Source organism: Gallus gallus, chromosome 8 (assembly GCF_016699485.2).
Source record: "Gallus gallus isolate bGalGal1 chromosome 8, bGalGal1.mat.broiler.GRCg7b, whole genome shotgun sequence".
In the NCBI taxonomy this organism is placed as follows: Eukaryota; Metazoa; Chordata; class Aves; order Galliformes; family Phasianidae; genus Gallus; species Gallus gallus.
Genome location: NC_052539.1, coordinates 4,239,204 through 4,257,331, shown reverse-complemented (window position 1 = coordinate 4,257,331; position 18,128 = coordinate 4,239,204). Strand labels below are relative to the sequence as shown.

At 60.1% G+C, this 18,128-nt stretch overlaps 4 protein-coding genes across 4 annotated transcripts in view; 1 reads left to right on the top strand and 3 right to left on the bottom strand.

The window, feature by feature from the left end:
• The first annotated feature begins 1,534 nt into the window (after positions 1-1,534).
• On the top strand, positions 1,535-4,832 carry PHGDH (phosphoglycerate dehydrogenase). The gene is made up of 12 exons (XM_422226.8): positions 1,535-1,745; positions 2,092-2,243; positions 2,379-2,444; positions 2,530-2,584; positions 2,662-2,760; positions 2,832-2,964; positions 3,039-3,187; positions 3,277-3,429; positions 3,503-3,635; positions 3,797-3,921; positions 4,056-4,275; positions 4,601-4,832. Exons 1-12 carry the CDS (start codon positions 1,608-1,610, stop codon positions 4,753-4,755), a joined length of 1,578 nt encoding a protein of 525 aa, XP_422226.5. The 5' UTR covers positions 1,535-1,607; the 3' UTR covers positions 4,756-4,832.
• Positions 4,833-5,334: 502 nt separating this feature from the next.
• HMGCS2 (3-hydroxy-3-methylglutaryl-CoA synthase 2) lies at positions 5,335-9,437 on the bottom strand. The gene is made up of 9 exons (XM_422225.8): positions 9,316-9,437; positions 8,703-9,151; positions 8,370-8,495; positions 8,065-8,229; positions 7,818-7,986; positions 7,572-7,742; positions 5,868-5,974; positions 5,664-5,789; positions 5,335-5,590 (listed from the first exon to the last, which is right to left on the bottom strand). Exons 1-9 carry the CDS (start codon positions 9,402-9,404, stop codon positions 5,484-5,486), a joined length of 1,509 nt encoding a protein of 502 aa, XP_422225.6. The 5' UTR covers positions 9,405-9,437; the 3' UTR covers positions 5,335-5,483.
• Positions 9,438-10,146: 709 nt separating this feature from the next.
• Positions 10,147-11,575, bottom strand: REG4 (regenerating family member 4). Its single transcript, NM_001277527.2, has 6 exons — positions 11,535-11,575; positions 11,002-11,086; positions 10,823-10,920; positions 10,603-10,740; positions 10,427-10,532; positions 10,147-10,313 (listed from the first exon to the last, which is right to left on the bottom strand). The coding sequence occupies exons 2-6, from the start codon at positions 11,060-11,062 to the stop codon at positions 10,240-10,242; spliced, it is 477 nt and encodes a 158-aa protein (NP_001264456.1). The 5' UTR covers positions 11,063-11,086; positions 11,535-11,575; the 3' UTR covers positions 10,147-10,239.
• Positions 11,576-13,138: 1,563 nt separating this feature from the next.
• Positions 13,139-18,128, bottom strand: part of NOTCH2 (notch 2) — a 79,027-nt gene continuing 74,037 nt past the window's right edge. Inside the window, exons 32-33 of the mRNA NM_001252033.2 lie at positions 17,594-17,691; positions 13,139-16,732 (exon numbers count right to left, since the gene is read on the bottom strand). Of these exons, the coding sequence (NP_001238962.2) occupies positions 15,389-16,732; positions 17,594-17,691 (1,442 nt within the window). The 3' untranslated portion in view covers positions 13,139-15,388. The remainder of the gene's footprint in view (positions 16,733-17,593; positions 17,692-18,128) is intronic.

Sequence of the window (18,128 nt, the reverse complement as noted above, 5' to 3'; positions counted from 1 at the left end):
TCTCCCCACTGTCCCAGTGCCCCTCACTGCGCAGGAAACCCCCACTGCTCTCCTCCAACCCACACCCACGGCAGCCTCCCCCTTGATGTCTCCATCAGGGGGGATCGCAGCGGCGGGATTTAGCAGTGGGGGTACCAACCCCCTTTAGCCTCCAGACCCCATCCAGGTCATGGTCCAGTTGCCACCAATCTCACCAAGTGCCGTATTGGAGGTGCCCACCAGTCTGAGGGTCTGTTCATGGGACACGGGGACTGCATTCAGGTCTCTCCATGGGGCCGTGGGGGCACACCGGTCGGTACCTTCATCCCGCTCCCCGTGTCCCTGCAAGGGCTGCGGGGTGCAACTCCTACTCTGCTCCCCAGGAGAGGGCACCAGCCGCCTGGGGAAAGCTGCACGCATTGCACTGCGGCGGTGCCTCGGTCACACACGGCCTCGAGCGATCGCATGGGACAGGGTCTGCGGGGGCTGGGCACAGCAAAGGGCCCCCACCCGCTGCAAGGCTGTCCCCTGCTTATCCCCGCAGATGCGGGGGGGACGCGTGATGTGGGAGCCACCAGAAAGTGACACCCAGCTGGTGCTGTCCCAGGCTTGGCGGGCACCTTGAGCTCAGTCTTAATGGTTAATAGGGGCCAGGGCCAGGCGTGGGGCTGTGCCAAGGCACTGGAGCGGGGCCGGGGGGCCGTAGCCACACATCCTGTCCTGAATACCCCCAACATACGCTGTGCATGGGGAAACTGTGCCCCGGCAATGGGTCTGCAGCCCCTCCGAGACGCAGCATGGGGCCCTGCTGTGGAATGTCACCAACCCCAGCCTTGACCCCACCTCTCGCCCCATGCCAGCTGCCCCGGACTTTCCTCCCTTTGGCGTCACGGCTGTTCCCTGGCTGCAGCTGCGGCAGGGTGTGCATGGTGCTGGGGTGCACACGGCCTGCAGTGAGTGTGCCCTGCGCTGGCCACATCGTGAGGTGTTGCGTCCATGACAAAGGGACACCCTCTGTTCTTCCCTATCCCCTGCACCACGTTCCCATGCTGTCCCCTCCAGGCCCGGCGCTTTCCTCACGAGGTCACCTCTGCAGCCACCTGGCTCCCACCCCGTGGAGGGCGTTTGCTGGGTGGCTCCCGTGCACTCCATGCAATTGGGAGCTGGCCCCGCGCCCCCAGCGCTTATCGGGGCATTGCTCAATGGTGGGTGCAGTGCTGGGGCAGTGCAGTGCTTTGCCACCACCTCCCCGTGGTGGGGAAACTGAGGCACGGCAGTGGAGTGGGTGGTACGTGGGTTGCGGGGGTGCTCGATGTTCTAGGGGCCCTTTTGGGCTCCCCACTCTGTCATCACAGCTGCTGAGGGTGAGGGGCTCGGGGGGCTTAGGGGGGCTGGGATACTGGGCTCGCAGCCACCCAGCGGCGATGGGGAGAGGAGGGAAAAGAGGTGGGAAAGAGGTGGGATTATGGAAATGTGATCCAATGAGACAAGAGAGCAGCCCGCAAAACATGCCCCGCCGGCGGCCCATTTAGTGCGGCGGGCAGCACGCAGCAACCTCTTTGGCCGGAGCTGTGCGGACAGACAGCGGGCACGGACCCCCGACAGCCCCAACAGCCCCACACCAAGCGATGGCCTTTGCCAAGCTGCAGAAAGTGCTGATCAGCGACAGCCTGGACCCCTGCTGCAGGGACATCCTGCAGGCGGGGGGCATCCAGGTACTGGAGAAGCCCGGGCTGAGCAAAGAGGAGCTGCTGCAGGAGATCCGGGTGAGCAAGCTGGGGTCTGCGTGCGGCTCAGAGCCCTGGGCTGGTGGCAGCGGGTGGGCACAGGTGGGCACCGAGTGGGCACCGTGGCTCTCTGTCCCAGTGGGATGAGCGGGTACACCGCAAGCACACGCTGGGGACATCGAGGGACACTGCAGGACCGTGGGAGGCTGGAAGCCCCCTCGCCCACGGATCGTGTCCCCGCCTCCTGCGTCTGATGCAAGAATCCTGGTTGCTTTCACGCTGCTGATCCCAGCCCCAGGCCCCCGGCTCTTCCCACCCCACCACCCACCCTGCCTGCCATCCCCACGGCCCAGCCCTGACCAACGTGTGGTGTCTGTCCCTGCAGGACTGCGATGGGCTCATTGTCCGCTCGGCCACCAAAGTCAGCGCCGACGTGCTGGAGGCGGCGGGCAGGCTGCAGGTGGTGGGCAGAGCAGGCACCGGCGTTGACAATGTGGACGTGGATGCAGCCACCAGGAAGGGAGTGCTGGTGATGAAGTAAGAGTGGGACCCGCAGCCAGAAAGGAGACATCCTGCTGGCACGGGGCTGGGGGGTCAGCACGGCACCCGGCCTCCCCGCGGGTCTCCATCCCTATGGGGAGGTCACACGGTGATCCCGCTCCCTGTCCCCAGCACGCCCACCGGGAACAGCCTCAGTGCTGCAGAGCTCACCTGCGGCATGATCCTGTGCTTGGCCAGGTGAGTGCGGGGCCGTGCGGGGTGGGGTATCCATCCCACATCCCACAGCCCCCAGCCCTGCACAGATCGTGCCTCCTTCTCGCAGGCAGATCCCCCAGGCAGCTGCCTCCATGAAGGAAGGCAAATGGGACCGAAAGAAGGTATGGGGTGGGTGCACTGCCTGGGCGGGTGGGTGCTGGGTGACCCCTGCTTGCTCACCGCTCTCCTCACCCCCCAGTACATGGGCATGGAGCTGAATGGGAAGACGCTGGGCGTGCTGGGGCTGGGCCGCATCGGCAGGGAGGTGGCCACGCGGATGCAGGCTTTTGGCATGAAGGTGAGCAGCAGGGCAGGGGGCAGTGGTGGGGAGCAGGCTGGGTACAGCTGTGAGCCCCCGCTCTGCCCCAGACCATCGGCTACGACCCCATCATCACCCCTGAGACCTCAGCTGCGTTCGGCGTGGAGCAGCTCCCACTGGAGCAGATCTGGCCCCGCTGTGACTTCATCACGGTGCACACACCACTGCTGCCCTCCACCACGGGTAGGGCGGTCTGGGGGCCTGGGGGTGCTCTGGGGCAGCCCCCGTATCCCCGTCCCTGATGGTGCTCCTTGCAGGGCTGCTGAATGACAGCACCTTCGCCAAGTGCCGCCGTGGCGTGCAGGTGGTGAACTGTGCCCGGGGTGGCATTGTGGATGAAGGAGCACTGCTGCGGGCACTGCGCTCGGGGCAGTGTGGAGGGGCCGCCCTCGATGTCTTCACACAGGTGAGAAGGGTCCCCCTGGGGCCATCACCCAAATTGGGCGAGGGCGGCCCCCAGGATGGGCACAGGGCTGAGGCTGGGGCTGTGTGCAGGAGCCCCCGAAGGACCGGGACCTGGTGGACCACCCCAACGTCATCTGCTGCCCGCACCTGGGTGCCAGCACACGGGAGGCACAGAGCCGCTGCGGCAAGGAGATCGCCATGCAGATAGTGGACATGGCCACTGGGAAGGGGCTGGTCGGCGTGGTGAGTCCCCTGCTGCACCTCAGAGACCCCATGTGAGATAGATCCCCACTGCTCATCCTGCTTTTCCTTTCAGGTCAACGGGCAGGCGCTGAGCAAAGCCTTTGCGCCCCAGACCAAGCCCTGGATCGCCCTGGCCAAGGCGCTGGGCACAGTGCTGCATGGCCTGGCCAAGCAAGCAACGGGCAATGTGCAGGTCTGCACCTTAGGTGAGAGGTGGGCAGGTGTGCTCCAGCACAGGGACCCAAGGGGACACACTGGGTCAGAAGGCAGGAGGTGGTTGGATGATGGGACGAAGGATGGGAGGCGTGGAATGGATGGGATAGTGGGAATACAGACGGACATGAGCTGATCGCAGTACTGATCCTAGGGGCCCCCCTGAAGGATGCCAGCAGCTACCTGGCACCTGCCGTGGTGTCAGGCATGCTGGCTAGAGGAAAGAAGGAGGCGACCCTGGTGAACGCCATGCTGCTGGCCCAGGAGGCTGGCCTGAAGGTACTCGGAGTGCCACATGTCAGCCCAATGCCACCACATCCTATCCTTCCTTGGTATAACCCTACAGGGCGCCGTGCCCTCAGGGGACATCCCATGTAGGATGCGGGTGCTGAGTGGTCACCTCCTCCCACCAGGTCACAGCCACCCATGGTGACACATGCCCTGAGCCCGAGGGCTTGCTGCAGGTGGCCCTGCAGGGCACCCCACACCGGGTGACGGGAACGGTGCAGGGCAGCAGTCCAGTGCTGCGGGAGCTCAATGGGGCCACTTTCAAGCAGCCGGCACCACTGGTGGGCCCTCTCCTCATCTATAGAGCCAAAGCATCGGAGACAAACGCACTTCCCACACTCACTGGTAAGCTCCTGGTGTCACCCCAATGGGTATGCAGAGGCACAGGCTTTGGGGAGGGAGGGGGTCACTGTCTCTGGAGGTGTTCAAGAACTGTGCAATTGTGGCAGTGAGGGACGTGATGGGGGTGGGCTGGGGTTGTACTTGGGGATCTGAAAGGTCTTTGCAACCAGAGTGATTCCACAATTGTATGACCTGGGGCAAAGGAAAGAAAGAACATCATAGAGAGGATTCAGGGTAGACAGAGCCCTGCTACTTGTGATCCCGCACTGCTGTGGGGTCCAGGTGCCAGGGAACAGGCTGCAGCCCTGACCCCTTTCCTCCTGCCCAGGGCTGCTGGGGAAAGCAGGGATCCAACTCCAGTCCTACCACAGCTCCAATGCAGTGGTGGGGGAGCAGTGGAGCATAGCTGGGCTCTCAGCCCCACTGTCTGACCTCGCTGGCCTGAAGCCATGCACTGCAGAAGTCTTCCAGCTCCACCTGTAGCCCCCCACCACCAGGACAGACCTGGAGCCGCCAGCACCTGGGGGAGCATCATGCTCAATAAAGCATCCAGGAACGAGCATGCTGTGCCTTGTTCATGCCTTCTGACACACTTTCTACCCATCCCTAAACCCTTCCCGATGACGTCCCTCATACCCAACTTCAAACCTTTCCCTGCAGACTCTGTCCCTCCTGGCTCCATCCCCAGCGCCGCCCCCACCACCCTCTAGTACTGTTTGCTCAAGGGTGCAAAGGTCTCTCAGGCTCTGCTGCCCTGCTGAAGTCCCCTCTGGCCACAGCCCGGGCAGTGCTCCAAGATGGGCTGAGCCTCCTGCAAGCCCACGTCATCCCACTTCCACCCATGGAAGCTATCCCCTGGGGATGTTGGCAACTGAGTATTGCCACCCGTGTTGGATCCAAAGCATCGGGAATGCACCCATCCTGGGTATGCATGCCATTCTCCTTGGACACGTGTCGTGTACAGGGATAAATCCCACTTGGCACGGTGGCGATTCAGGATGGGTTTTGGGGCAGGAGGGGAATACACGGCAGTGGGTAACATTGGCTGCTTTGCAACAGGGAGCCAGAACAGGAGCCCTTGCCCTTGCATCCGTGCTTTATTCCCCACTCCACCCGTGTTTTCGCAGAAAACACTGCTTGCTCCAGGACCCGGATGGCTGCATTCACCCCTATGCCTGCACGTCCCCCCAGTGGCTGCCCTGCTCCGTGCCCTACACGGGCTTCCTGGCATACTGCCGGCGGTACTTGTCGTCCACCCGCTCCAAGTACCAGGTGCCGGGGAACAGGTCTGCCTGGGAGCCATGCGGAGTGTGGTTGGCTGTGGGGAGAGGGCGTGAGGCTCAGCAGGGCAGCCGGACCCCGGCAGTGGGGTGCCCCCCAACCCCGCTCACCCAGGTGATGGGTCTCCTCGCGCCTCTTCATGATGTCGGCGAAGTCCTGCGGGGCCACCCGCTTGCGGGAGTCCAAGCGGGCAGGCAGATCGGCCAGGCTGGAGAGCAGCTGGTCCAGGGGGGAGCCTAGTGTGGGGAGACCATGGGTGAGACACCACCCACCCGTACCCTCCCGGCTCTCGGTCCCCATGGTGTGGGACTCACCCGGGGCAGCATCCTGTGAGACGCGGAGGGAGAACATGCTGGCGGCCAGCCCTGAGCCGTAGGAGAAGGCACCAATCCTGGAGCCAGCCAGGTCCTGAGCCGAGCACCTGTGGCCATTTGGGGAGAGGAGTTAGGGGAGATATAGGGCTAGAGGGACCTCATCCAGGAGGGCCCTGACACGCTGGGCCAGCTTAAATTGCAACCACTGCAGGAGGAGGTAAGAGAGGCTGTGCTGCAGGGGACAGCAAGCAGGGAACAGTTTGGCACAGCAGGGCCTGGGCGGATCTCTGCCCCCACCGTGTCCCAGGGCCGTACCAGGCACTGCAGCCCTGCGTGGGGCAGTGAGTGGCTCAAGGACGGGTTGACGGACATAGCACTCGCACCGCCCTCGTGCCTGGCTGTTCCCATGGCTCCTTCCCAGCCAGCAGTGGGGGATGGCCGTTCTCTGGGCATGAAAAGGGGGTTTTCATCCCACAGCACTGACAGAAGAGCTTTATGTGCTCCAGCAAGGCGGCATGGAAACGCTGGCTGGGGGACAGCACCAGGCTGAGTGCAGTGAAAGCTGGGCCATTCCCAAAATGGCATCCTCCACAATGACATCCCACCAAAATAGCGATCCCTCAAATGGTGACCCTCAAAATGGAGCCCCTTCCCCATCAAAATGGCAACCCTCGAAAGTATGCTCTCCACAATGGCGGCAACCAAAACAGCGCTCCCTCAAAATGGCACCCCCTCAAAATGGCCACCCCTCAAAATGGCGCCCCTTCAAAACAGCCACCCCTCAAAACAGCCACCCCTCAAAATGGCGCCCCCTCAAAACAGCCACCCCTCAAAATGGCAGCCCCTCAAAACAGCCACCCCTCAAAATGGCGCCCCTTCAAAATGGCCACCCCTCAAAATGGTGCCCCTCAAAATGGCGCTCCTTCAAAACGGCCACCACTCAAAACGGCCACCCCTCAAAATGGCGTCCCCTCAAAACGGCCACCCCTCAAACTGGTGCCCCCTCAAAACAGCCACCCCTCAAAATGGCGCCCCCTCAAAACGGCTACCCCTCAAAATGGCAGCCCCTCAAAATGGTGCCCCTTCAAAACGGCCACCCCTCAAAACGGCCACCCCTCAAAATGGCGCCCCTTCAAAATGGCGACCCCTCAAAACAGCCCCCCCCTCAAAATGGCGCCCCCTTCAAAACGGCCACCCCTCAAAATGGCGCCCCTTCAAAACAGCCACCCCTCAAAACAGCCACCCCTCAAAATGGCACCCCCTCAAAACGGCCACCCCTCAAAATGGCAGCCCCTCAAAACAGCCACCCCTCAAAATGGTGCCCCTTCAAAATGGCCACCCCTCAAAATGGTGCCCCTCAAAATGGCGCTCCTTCAAAACGGCCACCACTCAAAACGGCCACCCCTCAAAATGGCGTCCCCTCAAAATAGCCACCCCTCAAAATGGCGTCCCCTCAAAATAGCCACCCCTCAAAATGGCGCCCCTTCAAAATGGCGACCCCTCAAAACAGCCCCCCCTCAAAATGGCGCCCCCCTCAAAACAGCCACCCCTCAAAATGGCGCCCCCTCAAAACGGCCACCCCTCAAACTGGTGCCTCCTCAAAATGGCAGCCCCTCAAAACAGCCACCCCTCAAAATGGCGCCCCCCTCACTTGGCACTTCCCCCCAGCATGGCGCCCCCCTGCTGCCAGCGCTGCAGACTCACTGAGCCAGGAGCGAGGCCAGGCAGCCATACATGGACGGCGTGTACATGTTGCCATTGCGGGAGGAGAGCAGCAGGGAGGGTTTGGTCTTCTGGTTGAAGATCTCCTGGCTGGCCGTCTGGAAGGCCTTCTCCACCTCCTTGCTGGTGTAGGTGTCCTCCAGCTTCAAGCCGCTGCAGGGAGAGGCGGGCTGTCAGCACGTGTGGGGGGCGAGCAGAGGCGTCCCCAGCACAGCGGAAGGCACCCACCGGAAGGGCTGCAGCCCCTTGTAGAGCCCAGCAGCCGTGTCAGGGCTGGGGGCGGCCAGGAAGTCGTTCAGCAGCAGCCGCCCCACCGACTTCTGCACCAGCTTGCAGAAGGGCGTGTGGAAGATGATGAACTTGAAGTCGTCGAGGGTGAAAGGCCGCTTGATGCCGGCTGGAAGGCAGAGCGGGAAGGTCAGTCGCCACAGGGTGGGATGTGGGGCCACCCGAGCACCGCAGCGTCCCCCCTCACCCTGCTGCCACTGGCTCTCTGCCTTCCTGCGGTACACGGCGTAGCAGCGGTCCAAGGCCCGCAGGTAGCACTGGATGGAGAGGGGCCCATCCACCACTGGGTACTCTGAGGACAGGTCAGGCTTGTAGAAGTCATAGGCGTGTTCCATGTGCGTTCCCCGCAAGCCTGGGGACACGGGGGAGAGCTGTGCGTTGGGGATCTGCTCCTGGGTGGGTCCTGGCCACCATATCAGCCCCACCTTTGGCCCAGGGCATTCCATGGTGCCCACGGTGGCACGGCCAGCCAGACCCCCATGGAGCACTGACCTCTCTCCAGCACCAGAGGGGCGTTGGGTCCCACCAGCATAGCAATGGCACCGGCACCTCCTGTGGGCCGCGCGTTCCCCGTGGCGTAGACGGCAATGTCCCCACACACCACCACAGCATAGCGTCCTGCGAGAGGACAGCAGGGACGACAGTGGGTGGGACATCCCCATCCATCCCGTGGTCCCGGTACAGCCCACCACCCACCTCCCCACCCCCACCCCTTGGCCTACATGGGTGAGAAAGGAAGGTGGTGGGATGCCAGTAGGGAAGCATCCTTCCCCCACCCCACAGCGCCCACCCCACACCCAGGCAGCCCCCCAGCCCCACGCCCACCATCCCAGGCACTGGACTCGACCCAGGAGGCCGCGTTGAAGAGCGAGGCTGTGCCGCCATAGCAGGCGTTGGTGGTGTCGATGCCCTCCACGTCAGTGTTGCCCGACTCGCGGAAGAGCTCCATGAGGACGGTCTTGACGGCCTTGGACTTGTCGATGACGGTCTCGGTGCCCACCTCCAGGCGGCCGATGGCGTCCCAGGAGAGCCGCCCGCGCTCCACCAGCCTCTGCACCACCGTCAGGCACAGCGAGTTGATGTCCTCGTGGGCGGCGCAGAAGCCCATCTGCTGCTGGCCCAGGCCCCTCGTGTACTTGCCGGCCTCCACACCATCATAGCGCTCCAACTCAGACTGCTCCACATACTGTGCAGGGAAGTACACCTCCAGTGCCAGGATGCCCACGTCCTTGGGCCACGTGCCCGTGCCGGCCGCCGCTGCAGTGCTGGAGAGGCTGCGAGGCAGAGGGAGCGGCGGCGGTCCTGTGCTGGGCACCTCTGAGGCTTGCACCCCGCTCCCTGCCCCCACAGAGCCCCCCCATTCCCCAGCAAGCCTCCAGCTGACCGCCAGCCCCCCGAAGCCCCCAGGCTTTGTCCCACCGCACGGCTGGGCGCTCACCATGCCTGCTGCATGGCTGCAGGGTGTACCCGTGCCGGCCCCCGCCTCGCCCCCCAGCATCGCGCAGCACGGCTGACCAAGCGCAGCATCTTCGTCCCAGATGGACGGACAGAGGGACAGACAGAGGGACTGCCGTGGTGCGCAGCTTTTATCAACTGCGCCCCCCCCCAGCCCTTATCAGCACATCGGGCACTGGTGCTCAAAGGTCAGTTAGCAGCAGCCAACGCAACAGGGACAGTGCAGTAAGCACTGGGTTTGGAGGGTGAAACTGGTGAGATGGCTGCAGCTGGTGTCCCAGCGTTTTGGGATGCACAGAGCCAAGGCTGAGCACCGGGGTGGGCTCAGAGCCACCAGGTGATGGCTCAGTGCTGAGCTGTGGGGCAGTGGTGGCAGCAGAGCCCACCGTCACCGTGCTGTGTGACCCCTCCCAGCACGGAGCAGAGGGCAGGGGGTACCCGGTGCCAGCCGTGCCACCTGGGACACGTCATTCTCCACATGTGGCTGCTCCAGGGGACAAACACGAGCTGGGTAGAGGGACAGCCATCTCCAAAACAGCAGAGCAAACAGACACGTGATGCACGGAGGCACACTGTGATGACACCAGGATGGACCTTTGGCCCCAATGCTGCTGTGGGTGCACGGGAACTACTCCCATCTCCCAGGTCTCCACACAGGGCAGGGAGCCCTCATCAGGCACCACTGTCCCTCCATGCCTGCCTGAGCCCTGCAGCTCCTGGGGACTGTCCCCAAACCCTCCTTTCTCCAAAGGTCTCCACATCCACCGGCAGCGGGCAGAGCAGCAGAGGACTTTGCACAGGACGCACACCATGCTCACATGCTTCTCTGTTTATAGATGTATTTTTGAGAGATAGAGAGACGAGCACAGAGGTGGGGTGGGAGGAGCGTGCGGGCACAGGGCTGTGCTCATTGCGAGGGTGTGAACTTGCAGATGAAGTGGTGCTGTCGGTCACAGTCGGCGCTGGACCACACCGTGAAACCTACGGGAGAGATGTGCCGCGGGGTCAGCATGGAGAGGGGCAGCAGCTCCCAGGTCCCCTCTGCCCAGAGGGGTCCCATAGGAGAAGGAAGCACGGGGGCTGCGGGCACTCACTGCTGCTTCGGGTCAGCAGGGCACAGCTTCCTCCTTGGGCACCATTCCCAGGAAGCGTTCGGAGGTCATCGAATTTCACCCCGTGGGTCCAGCGCCAGTCCCGGCTCTGAGCAGGACACGGGGTCAGGAGCACAGCCCCGCTGCCCCCGGCCCCATGGGTACCCCCTGCCCCTCACCTGCCGCAGGTAGTGCAGGCCCAGCCAGACGGGCTGCGTGCGCTGGTAGTACATGATGACCCGGCTCAGCGTGGCTGCTTCCTTGGGCTCCTCCACCCAGGCCAGGTGGGCTCCAGAGTAGCTGTTCTGACACTGTGCCTGCAGGGAGATGCGGGGCATTGCGGGAGCCCGGCACAGCCAGAGCTGGGGGCAGCCGGCTGCACACCCCGACCACCTTTACCTCTGCCTCCTCCCAGGTGCGGTGCTGGCGGAAATACCTGAAGCAGCTCTGCTTGTAGTAGGACCAGCCCTTGGGGCAGCTCAGCAGGTACCGGGCTCCTGGCAGCAGGGGGGATGCAGGGACAGGGGTTCAGCCCCATGCCCCCACCCCGAGCCAGGAGCATTCCCCTGGGGACTCACCGACCACCGGCAGGAGCACCATGCAGCACAGCAGCAGAAGGGCACACCTGGCTGCCATCATCCTTCTCTCTTCTGAAGGCGTCCCCTGTAAGATCCCACGTTGTCACCGGGTCCCTCGGGCAGGGCTCGGCGTCCCTGGGCAGACCCAGCCCCACTGCTGCCAGCAGTGCTTTGGGGGATGGTGCAGCCAACCCGCGTGGGCTGGGGACCCCATGGCTTGCGCTGCCCAGCAGCGATGACATGGGCAGAGCCAGGGCTGCTGGGGCCACAAGGCCACTGTGCATCACTGTTCCCCCAGCTTGTGTCCATGCCAGGCTGGGGAGGCAATCGGCTGCTTCAGCACAGCTCCCCTTTAGGCGCGCTAATCCCCAGTGCTGGGGATCATTTGCAGACTCAGCTCATCTTCCCCTCCAAGAGACAGCAACAAAAGTTGGCCTGAAGACCGCATGGCTGCAGCGTGCCCCGTGCCAAAAGGGCAGCTCACATCCCCCCGAGCACCCCGAGGCTGTGCTTGGTGCCGGCCCCATCCTCACCTGGCACACGGAGATGGGAAGAATAACGGCCCCTCGCGTCCGCGGGGCAGGAGGGAGCTGCCCTATATAGCCCTGTGCTCCCTGGAGTCACTGTTTGCACAGCTCAGGTGACTGCCATCATAAAAATCTTACTGCTCACTGCCCGCATCCCCCAGCCCAGCTGGAAATCCGCCTAGATCTCAGCTCTGTTTGCATTCAGCATTACTCCAGAAAAGACAGGAAGGACCTCTCCTAGTTGGTCAATAAACCCCCCTGCAATTGGCATCGATTACCGGAGCAAACAGCAGCCTATACACAAAACCCAGCTTTGCACCTGCCGGGTGCCCATCTGGAATAGCATGGGGTGGCAGGGACGAGCCCCGGAGAGGGCGCCTGCGGGCAGCGTGATGAATGGGATGGGACGGGATGGGGCAGGATGGGATGGGATGGCAGCCAGCGAGGCCTGCACCCCTCCCAGCTCGCAGTGCGTCAGTCCCACACCGCCCTTGTTTGATCTGCCCGGGCACCCTTCCGGCAGGATGCGGGGACAGCCTGCGGCTGGGGGGGGGCATCAGATAGCGGTCTCATCAGATAGAGTCTCCACGCCCTGCACTGACGCAGGCTCTACTGGTCCATGACCATCAGCTCCCTCAGTCGCAGCCCTCGCTGCAGAGCTTCGTGCCACCAGGCTGGAGCCACGCTCCCCACTGCAGGGCTTTCTACGGCTCCCAAAGCACTGCGGCGGCTCAGCCTGGCGTGTGCAGGCAGGCCTGGCTCTGGCAGCCCTGGGAAGAGGGCGCCGCTTATGAAAAAGCATGAAACTACCCCCCAAAAGAGCCTGAGGCTCCCACAGTACTCCTCTTTCACTCCGCGATGCCTGCCTGGCTGGTTCCTTCGGGCCTGTTTGGAAGCAGCAGGACAGGTTCCCACAGGCTGCTCCCCTCTGCACGCAGGGGACGAGGCACGTCTCAACCTGAGCACCCCAACTGCTGCAGCTGTGCAGGGCTCAGCTCCCAAATGTGGGGCAACCTGTGGGAGGGGGGTGAGAGCTGCTGGAGGCTCCTACTGGTCGAGCTGGCTCTGCCGGAAGAGAAAGGAGCTACAGAGTTTAATATTCAAGCGGTGAAAATGCCTCCCAGCAGCTTTGTTATCCCTCCTGGGCATCGTAATTCAGCGAGCAGCTTCAGCAGAGCCCACAGCTGAAAACCCGCCAGGGGAGCACACGCTCAGCTTAAGGCGCAGGGGCAGCTCCCTGCTCAAAACACAGGAGCGGAGCCATCGACAATTTGTTCTCTAATTGCTCAAGTCTGAAACTTTCCAGATCTGAAAACGCTCCTCCCCACCCGCCCCCCAGCGCACGCACGCAGCTGCTGAGATCCTCAGCACACAGAGGGCCCCAGGACCCTTCTGCTAAAGGGAGCCATGCAGGGAGGTTTGCGTGCTGCTGAGCCATGGCAAAAGGCTCTCAGCCTCCAAAAGCTCTCTCCCAACCTGGTCCCAAAGAGCCCACCCTGATGAGGGCTCTGAGAGCTGCCCCACACCAGGCACGCCTCGCTAACCCCATCTCTGCAATGCAGAGGTTGTGCCACGACAGCCAGGAGGGCAAAAGAAAGCAGCAGCAGGCAGACGCCGGGCACGTACTCTTTATTCTGGGGATAAAAATTGCTTATACAATTTGCAGCAACTATTTTCATAAAAGACTTTTATAAAAAAAAAAAAATGTAAAAATAAGCAAATATTTTCCATTATTAATATAGGAAAATGCTGCTGTGTGAATGGTTGCTCTACAACTTACGAGTTAAAATACCACCTTAAGGAGATATTATCTTTACAAGTAGTTAAAAAAAAAAGGCAGAGGGCCATCATATTAACACACCAGGCACGAAACTGGCTTCATTCCACAGAAAGCACTCATCTTGCAAATGGTAGCCACATATATAAAAAGGCACTTGGTTATTTGGGGCCAGCAGGCCCTTTGTTCTTTAGCACGGATGTAGCAACACTTCATTAAGCACAGTGAAACGTGTACCTCCAACAGAGGCCGGGGGCGCTGGGCCCTGCCGGACATCTGAGTCAGCTGCAGCAGAACTTCACAGTGCACACTGTGCCAGTGCGACGGGAAAAGCAACTTCAGAAGAAAAACTTCAGCCCAAACGTGGCCCCGGGAACGTGCTCCTCCTGAGGCCCTGCCTTCATGTACCATGGAGCGGAATGGGAAGAAGAAAAAGCTTTACGCTGGATTAGAATGGAGAGAGGTGGGAGAAATACTGTACATGGTAGGATGCTCAGACAGGAGCGGCCACCTCCGGCCTCTGGCGATAGCCGACGGCTCCGGGTCTCTTTGGAACACGTGCCTGCAGGGTTCCCCTGCAGAGGTAGAAGCAGACCACCCCCAGGAATGTGTGCTGCCACTTCAGCCTGGCTTACAGCCCTTCGGGGAAGCGTTGGCTTGCAGACAAGGGAGAAGCAGCAGCGTGCCTAACTCCAAAAACACGGGGGAGCTGCGGTACCGATGCCATCGCTGTCCCATGGAGGAAACTGTGACACAGGCTGAAGCTGAGGACAGAGGACAGCCCCAAACCCAAGAACCAAACTGCATTACAGAGCTGTTTGTGAGCAACTCGCTCTGCTGCTGGCCCAGCTCCTGCTGCAGCTGCCAGAAGGCTGCTTGGGACTCAGTGCAGCAGCTTCCCGTTGCTAGGGCAGGACAAGGCAGTGCTGCCACAGGACCGGAGCGGAAAAAGCACTGCAGAAGGGCGAGACGCCGTTCCTGTCACACAGGGACACACTGCAGACATATAACGATGTCGTTAACATCGCTCATTAACACCCCAGCGAGGCGGCATACAGTGTCAGTGGGACAGCACGCAGCAACCCTCGGATGGAGGGGAGGGAGTGCTGTGCAAGAACGCTGGGAGCTGATGTCGTTAGGTCTCGAGGTGCTCCTGCTAATCCCAAGAGCTTCCCAGCAGACCTGTATTACTTGCAGGCACCTCTCCCAGTCCAGGAGCACGTGAAGGCTGTCACAGACACACCTGGCACAAGTGGGGGTCAGCTGTCACCACGGCCAGGTGTGTCTCGAGGAAGACATACAAGTCGGGAGCGATGCGCCTGCAGGCCGCTGCGGGGGGAAGATGGGTCAGAGCAGCGTTTTCAGGAGGAAGATTAAAAACATAAAAAGGCTTAAGAGAAGACTACGCATATATATAACCTTGGAATACGTCGGGGGCAGGCAGTGAGAATGGTAAAGGGGTATTAGTGGGTTCGTATAAGAAAAAGGTTCTCACAGAGTGAGGTGGTGGTGGCTGCAGTCGCTCAGGCTGCAGGTGGCCTGGGGAGTCTGGCTTGCTTGCTGAGCAGGGAGAGCCGCAGGATGGAGGGCTCTAAGAATGCGGGTGCAGCTCTGAGCTGTGTCAAAACAAGGCAGCTTGAACTCAAGGAGAACTAATAGAAGGTGCTTCAGAGAGAGGTTATGTAGGTAACAAAACTAGTAACAAAATAAGGATACAAAGCTGGTTTTGGCTAAATTTCGGGAGAAACAACCATGAGATGCATTAAGCTGAAGAGCTGTCTCCCCAGATACACGGTGGAACACATTTAAAAGCAGACTGGAGCATCCAGTGCAGACAACAATCACACCCAAGGCGGGTGGCAGTTGCTTAGAAGTGATCCAGCTGGTCTTCTCCATCACCAGCTTCTACAGTCCTCTGCTTAGGAAAGCATATAAAAGCCTACAGCAACCACAGTCCCTCCGATGAAAGGAAATCCTGGGCTCATTAAGACTCTTGGGTACTGAAACGGTTCTTCATTTCCATCCTGGAAGACCTTCATGAGTTCTGACGTCCACTTCGGTCGGGCTCCACTCTGGCCAGCCTTCAGGCGTACACCTGCATGTTGTTCCTCTGCTGCTCCGGCACGTGAGCGGCCGCCGGCCCACGCTGGTTGTTACCAGGACTGGTTGCCACGTCAGACCAGTCAGAAGCAGAGTGCGGGGAGGAGCTTGACCACTGGTCTGGAGATTCAGGCGACGGAGTCAGGTATGGGTGCTCCCCTTGTAAGTGCCGGTTGTGGCTAGGAGTCCGTTCTGTGGCCGAGGAGTAACAGCTGTGCTGCGACGGAGGCGTGGGGTACTTCCCCATCGAGCTCTGGAACTGGTGGTAGGCTGGGAGGATTGTCTGAGGCACCTGCCCGTCCTGCTGAGGGATGGCAGCCATGGAGAACGAGGCACTGGGCAGCTGAGCTAAATCCGATATCTGGTACATGGAGCTGAGAGGGCCAGCCATGTTCTGAGCGCAGTTGGACTGGGCCTGCTGTGGCAGTGCTTGCTGGTTTATGCCACCCTTGGGAACCAGCTGGAAAGTCATGATAGGGGGCAGAGACTCCCTGGACACTCCCAGGTGCTTCGTGTCTGCTTGAACCAAACCGCTCTGCTGAGAAACGCTGGGGTGCGAATGCATCACCGGCGGCACCATGCCGAACATCTCGTTGTACTGGGATTCGTTCATCTCCATGCGGTTCATCCACTCGGTGGAAACATTGGCTGGCCGGAGCCTGCCCAGCCCGCTGCTTGGAGGGGTGGTTCTGTGCTGCGAGAGCAGCTGGCTGACCGATGGGAGCACGGTGCTGGACCCACGCCCTAAGGGCTGCATCTCGTGGAGGTTGGAGAAGGACATGCTGTGCGCAGCCTGCACCGACGGAGCGGTGAGCAGCGAGCTGGGTGATGAGTGCAACACCCCTGGTGATGGCATCACAGGAGACGACGTCGGTTCGGATGCGAAAGCGTGGGGCGATTCCAGGGAGTCAACTGGTGACAGGGTTACCGAGCTCTCTGAAAACTGCCCTTTGCTCTCACTGAGGGACTTCTTCCTTCTCCTCTTCGCGTCTTTGGTGAGATTTGTGGGCATGATGCCTTTGGCATTCGGTTTTCGTGACTTCTTGCTTAACGAAGCGTGCTTCAGATTGAGAAAGGATCTATTTGGGCCACAAATGACTGGGGAGAGGGCAGAGTTCAGCATGGCCCCGGGGTGCCCGGTGGGGCTGTGCGCTACGTTATACTCATTGAGAAGCTGCACGATGTCGTGGTGCATCCGGTCCTGGGCCACATCTCGGGGCAGACGATCCATGTGGTCCGTGATGTCTCGGTTGGCAAAATGGTCCAGCAAGATTTTGGCTGCTTCAAAACTGCCCTCCCGAGCGGCAAGGAAGAGTGGTGTCTCCTCCTGAAAACGCAGATAAGGATTTCAGTGGCATCATTACGGGGGGGACCAACTTATGTCTACTGCTCTCCTATAGATGTGGCAAAAACAGGAAGCGTGCTCTAATGTACTGGCTCATTAATTGCCTCCAAAAACAACCCACCCCGGGTTAAACCATCAGGAAGGGATAAATGCACACTAAACCATTTCATTAGGAAAAGCACCGTTCTGCCATGAGTCCTCCAAGGAGCTGTAAAAGCAGCCGGTGCATTTCTTCCACTGATCTCCATAAAGAAAAAGCACGAAGGACTAGAACTGTCCAGTAAAGAACTGCAGCTTGACAGTAGCCCTAAAATCCACTGACCAACATATACAAAACAGAATCCCTAGACAGAGGAAAAGGTCAAGGATTAAGATGCAGCAAATACTAACAGCAGTGAAGTCACAGGAGGCCTGCAGAGCGTGGAGTGCTTCTCACACAGCAGGGTTTCTGCCCCATGTCCTCCCTGCACTGTGGTCTCTGGTAACATGACAGGATGTGCTACCAGATCTGACTCTCAGCTAACCAGAACCTAGCTGCTTTATACCAGCAGCAGTCCACTCTGATGCTCTCACATACCAATTCTGCGCTGCATTCCTTTTTCTGCAATGACAGCAGAACAGCACTGCTGCCCAGAACACAGCCAAACAAGAAAGAGAACTGCTCTCCCAAACCAAAAGTCCTGCAGGACATTCAGTATTTGAGGAGAATTAGAGTCACAGGCTGGTTTTGGAAGACCTGCACTGAGCACCCAGGTTAGAAAACCTGAGTTTAGTTTACTTCCAACAGCAACAAGATGCTTTGAGTTTGGAAGAACAGCTGTGCTGAGCACACCCAAACCATACCTTGTTATCCTGCATGTCTCTGTTGGCTCCATTTTTCAGTAACACTAGTGTTGCTTCCACATTGTTGACAGCAGCAGCCCAGTGAAGAGCAGATTTACCTGCAGAGAAACCCAACAGATTCAGACACAAACCGATTAACTACTGTTTAAAGACCCAAGATGGACAGAGTACACTGAGCAGTACAGTTCACATACGTGAACATATCCTGTTTACACTTGGGAAATCCTAATGTTGTGATAGTGTGTAATGTTGTAAAGGTGTTGCATCACCAACAGGCAATGGGACTTTCAGCACTTTGATTTGTTTTTAACTTTTCAATAACCTGTCCACAGAACCACGTCTGTATTACAGAAAATCCCAGCATATTCAACCCTGCATTTCTCCTGCTCCTCTTCCAGAACTGTCTAACCAAGGCACTATGCAGCAGCCTCAGTCTATTACTGCTGGAAGGATGTCCACAGGAGTGCCTAGTGTTCCATTCAGCAACAGAACTCACAAGCAGCCCCAGCTCTGGGAGTTCAGAAGCCCACCCGTC

Excerpts from the sequence above, each read along its gene's own strand:
- PHGDH (XM_422226.8), top strand. The coding sequence starts at position 1,608 with ATGGCCTTTGCCAAGCTGCAGAAAGTGCTGATCAGCGACAGCCTGGAC. Across the intron at positions 3,188-3,276 it reads CCCTCGATGTCTTCACACAG|GAGCCCCCGAAGGACCGGGA; the intron begins GTGAGAAGGGTC and ends GGCTGTGTGCAG. Across the intron at positions 3,636-3,796 it reads TGTGCAGGTCTGCACCTTAG|GGGCCCCCCTGAAGGATGCC; the intron begins GTGAGAGGTGGG and ends TACTGATCCTAG.
- HMGCS2 (XM_422225.8), bottom strand. The coding sequence starts at position 9,404 with ATGCTGCGCTTGGTCAGCCGTGCTGCGCGATGCTGGGGGGCGAGGCGG. Across the intron at positions 7,987-8,064 it reads AGAGAGCCAGTGGCAGCAGG|CCGGCATCAAGCGGCCTTTC; the intron begins GTGAGGGGGGAC and ends TCTGCCTTCCAG. Across the intron at positions 5,790-5,867 it reads CTCACAGGATGCTGCCCCGG|GCTCCCCCCTGGACCAGCTG; the intron begins GTGAGTCCCACA and ends TCCCCACACTAG.
- REG4 (NM_001277527.2), bottom strand. The coding sequence starts at position 11,062 with ATGATGGCAGCCAGGTGTGCCCTTCTGCTGCTGTGCTGCATGGTGCTC. Across the intron at positions 10,921-11,001 it reads GGTGCTCCTGCCGGTGGTCG|GAGCCCGGTACCTGCTGAGC; the intron begins GTGAGTCCCCAG and ends CCCTGCTGCCAG. Across the intron at positions 10,533-10,602 it reads GCCTGCACTACCTGCGGCAG|AGCCGGGACTGGCGCTGGAC; the intron begins GTGAGGGGCAGG and ends TGTCCTGCTCAG.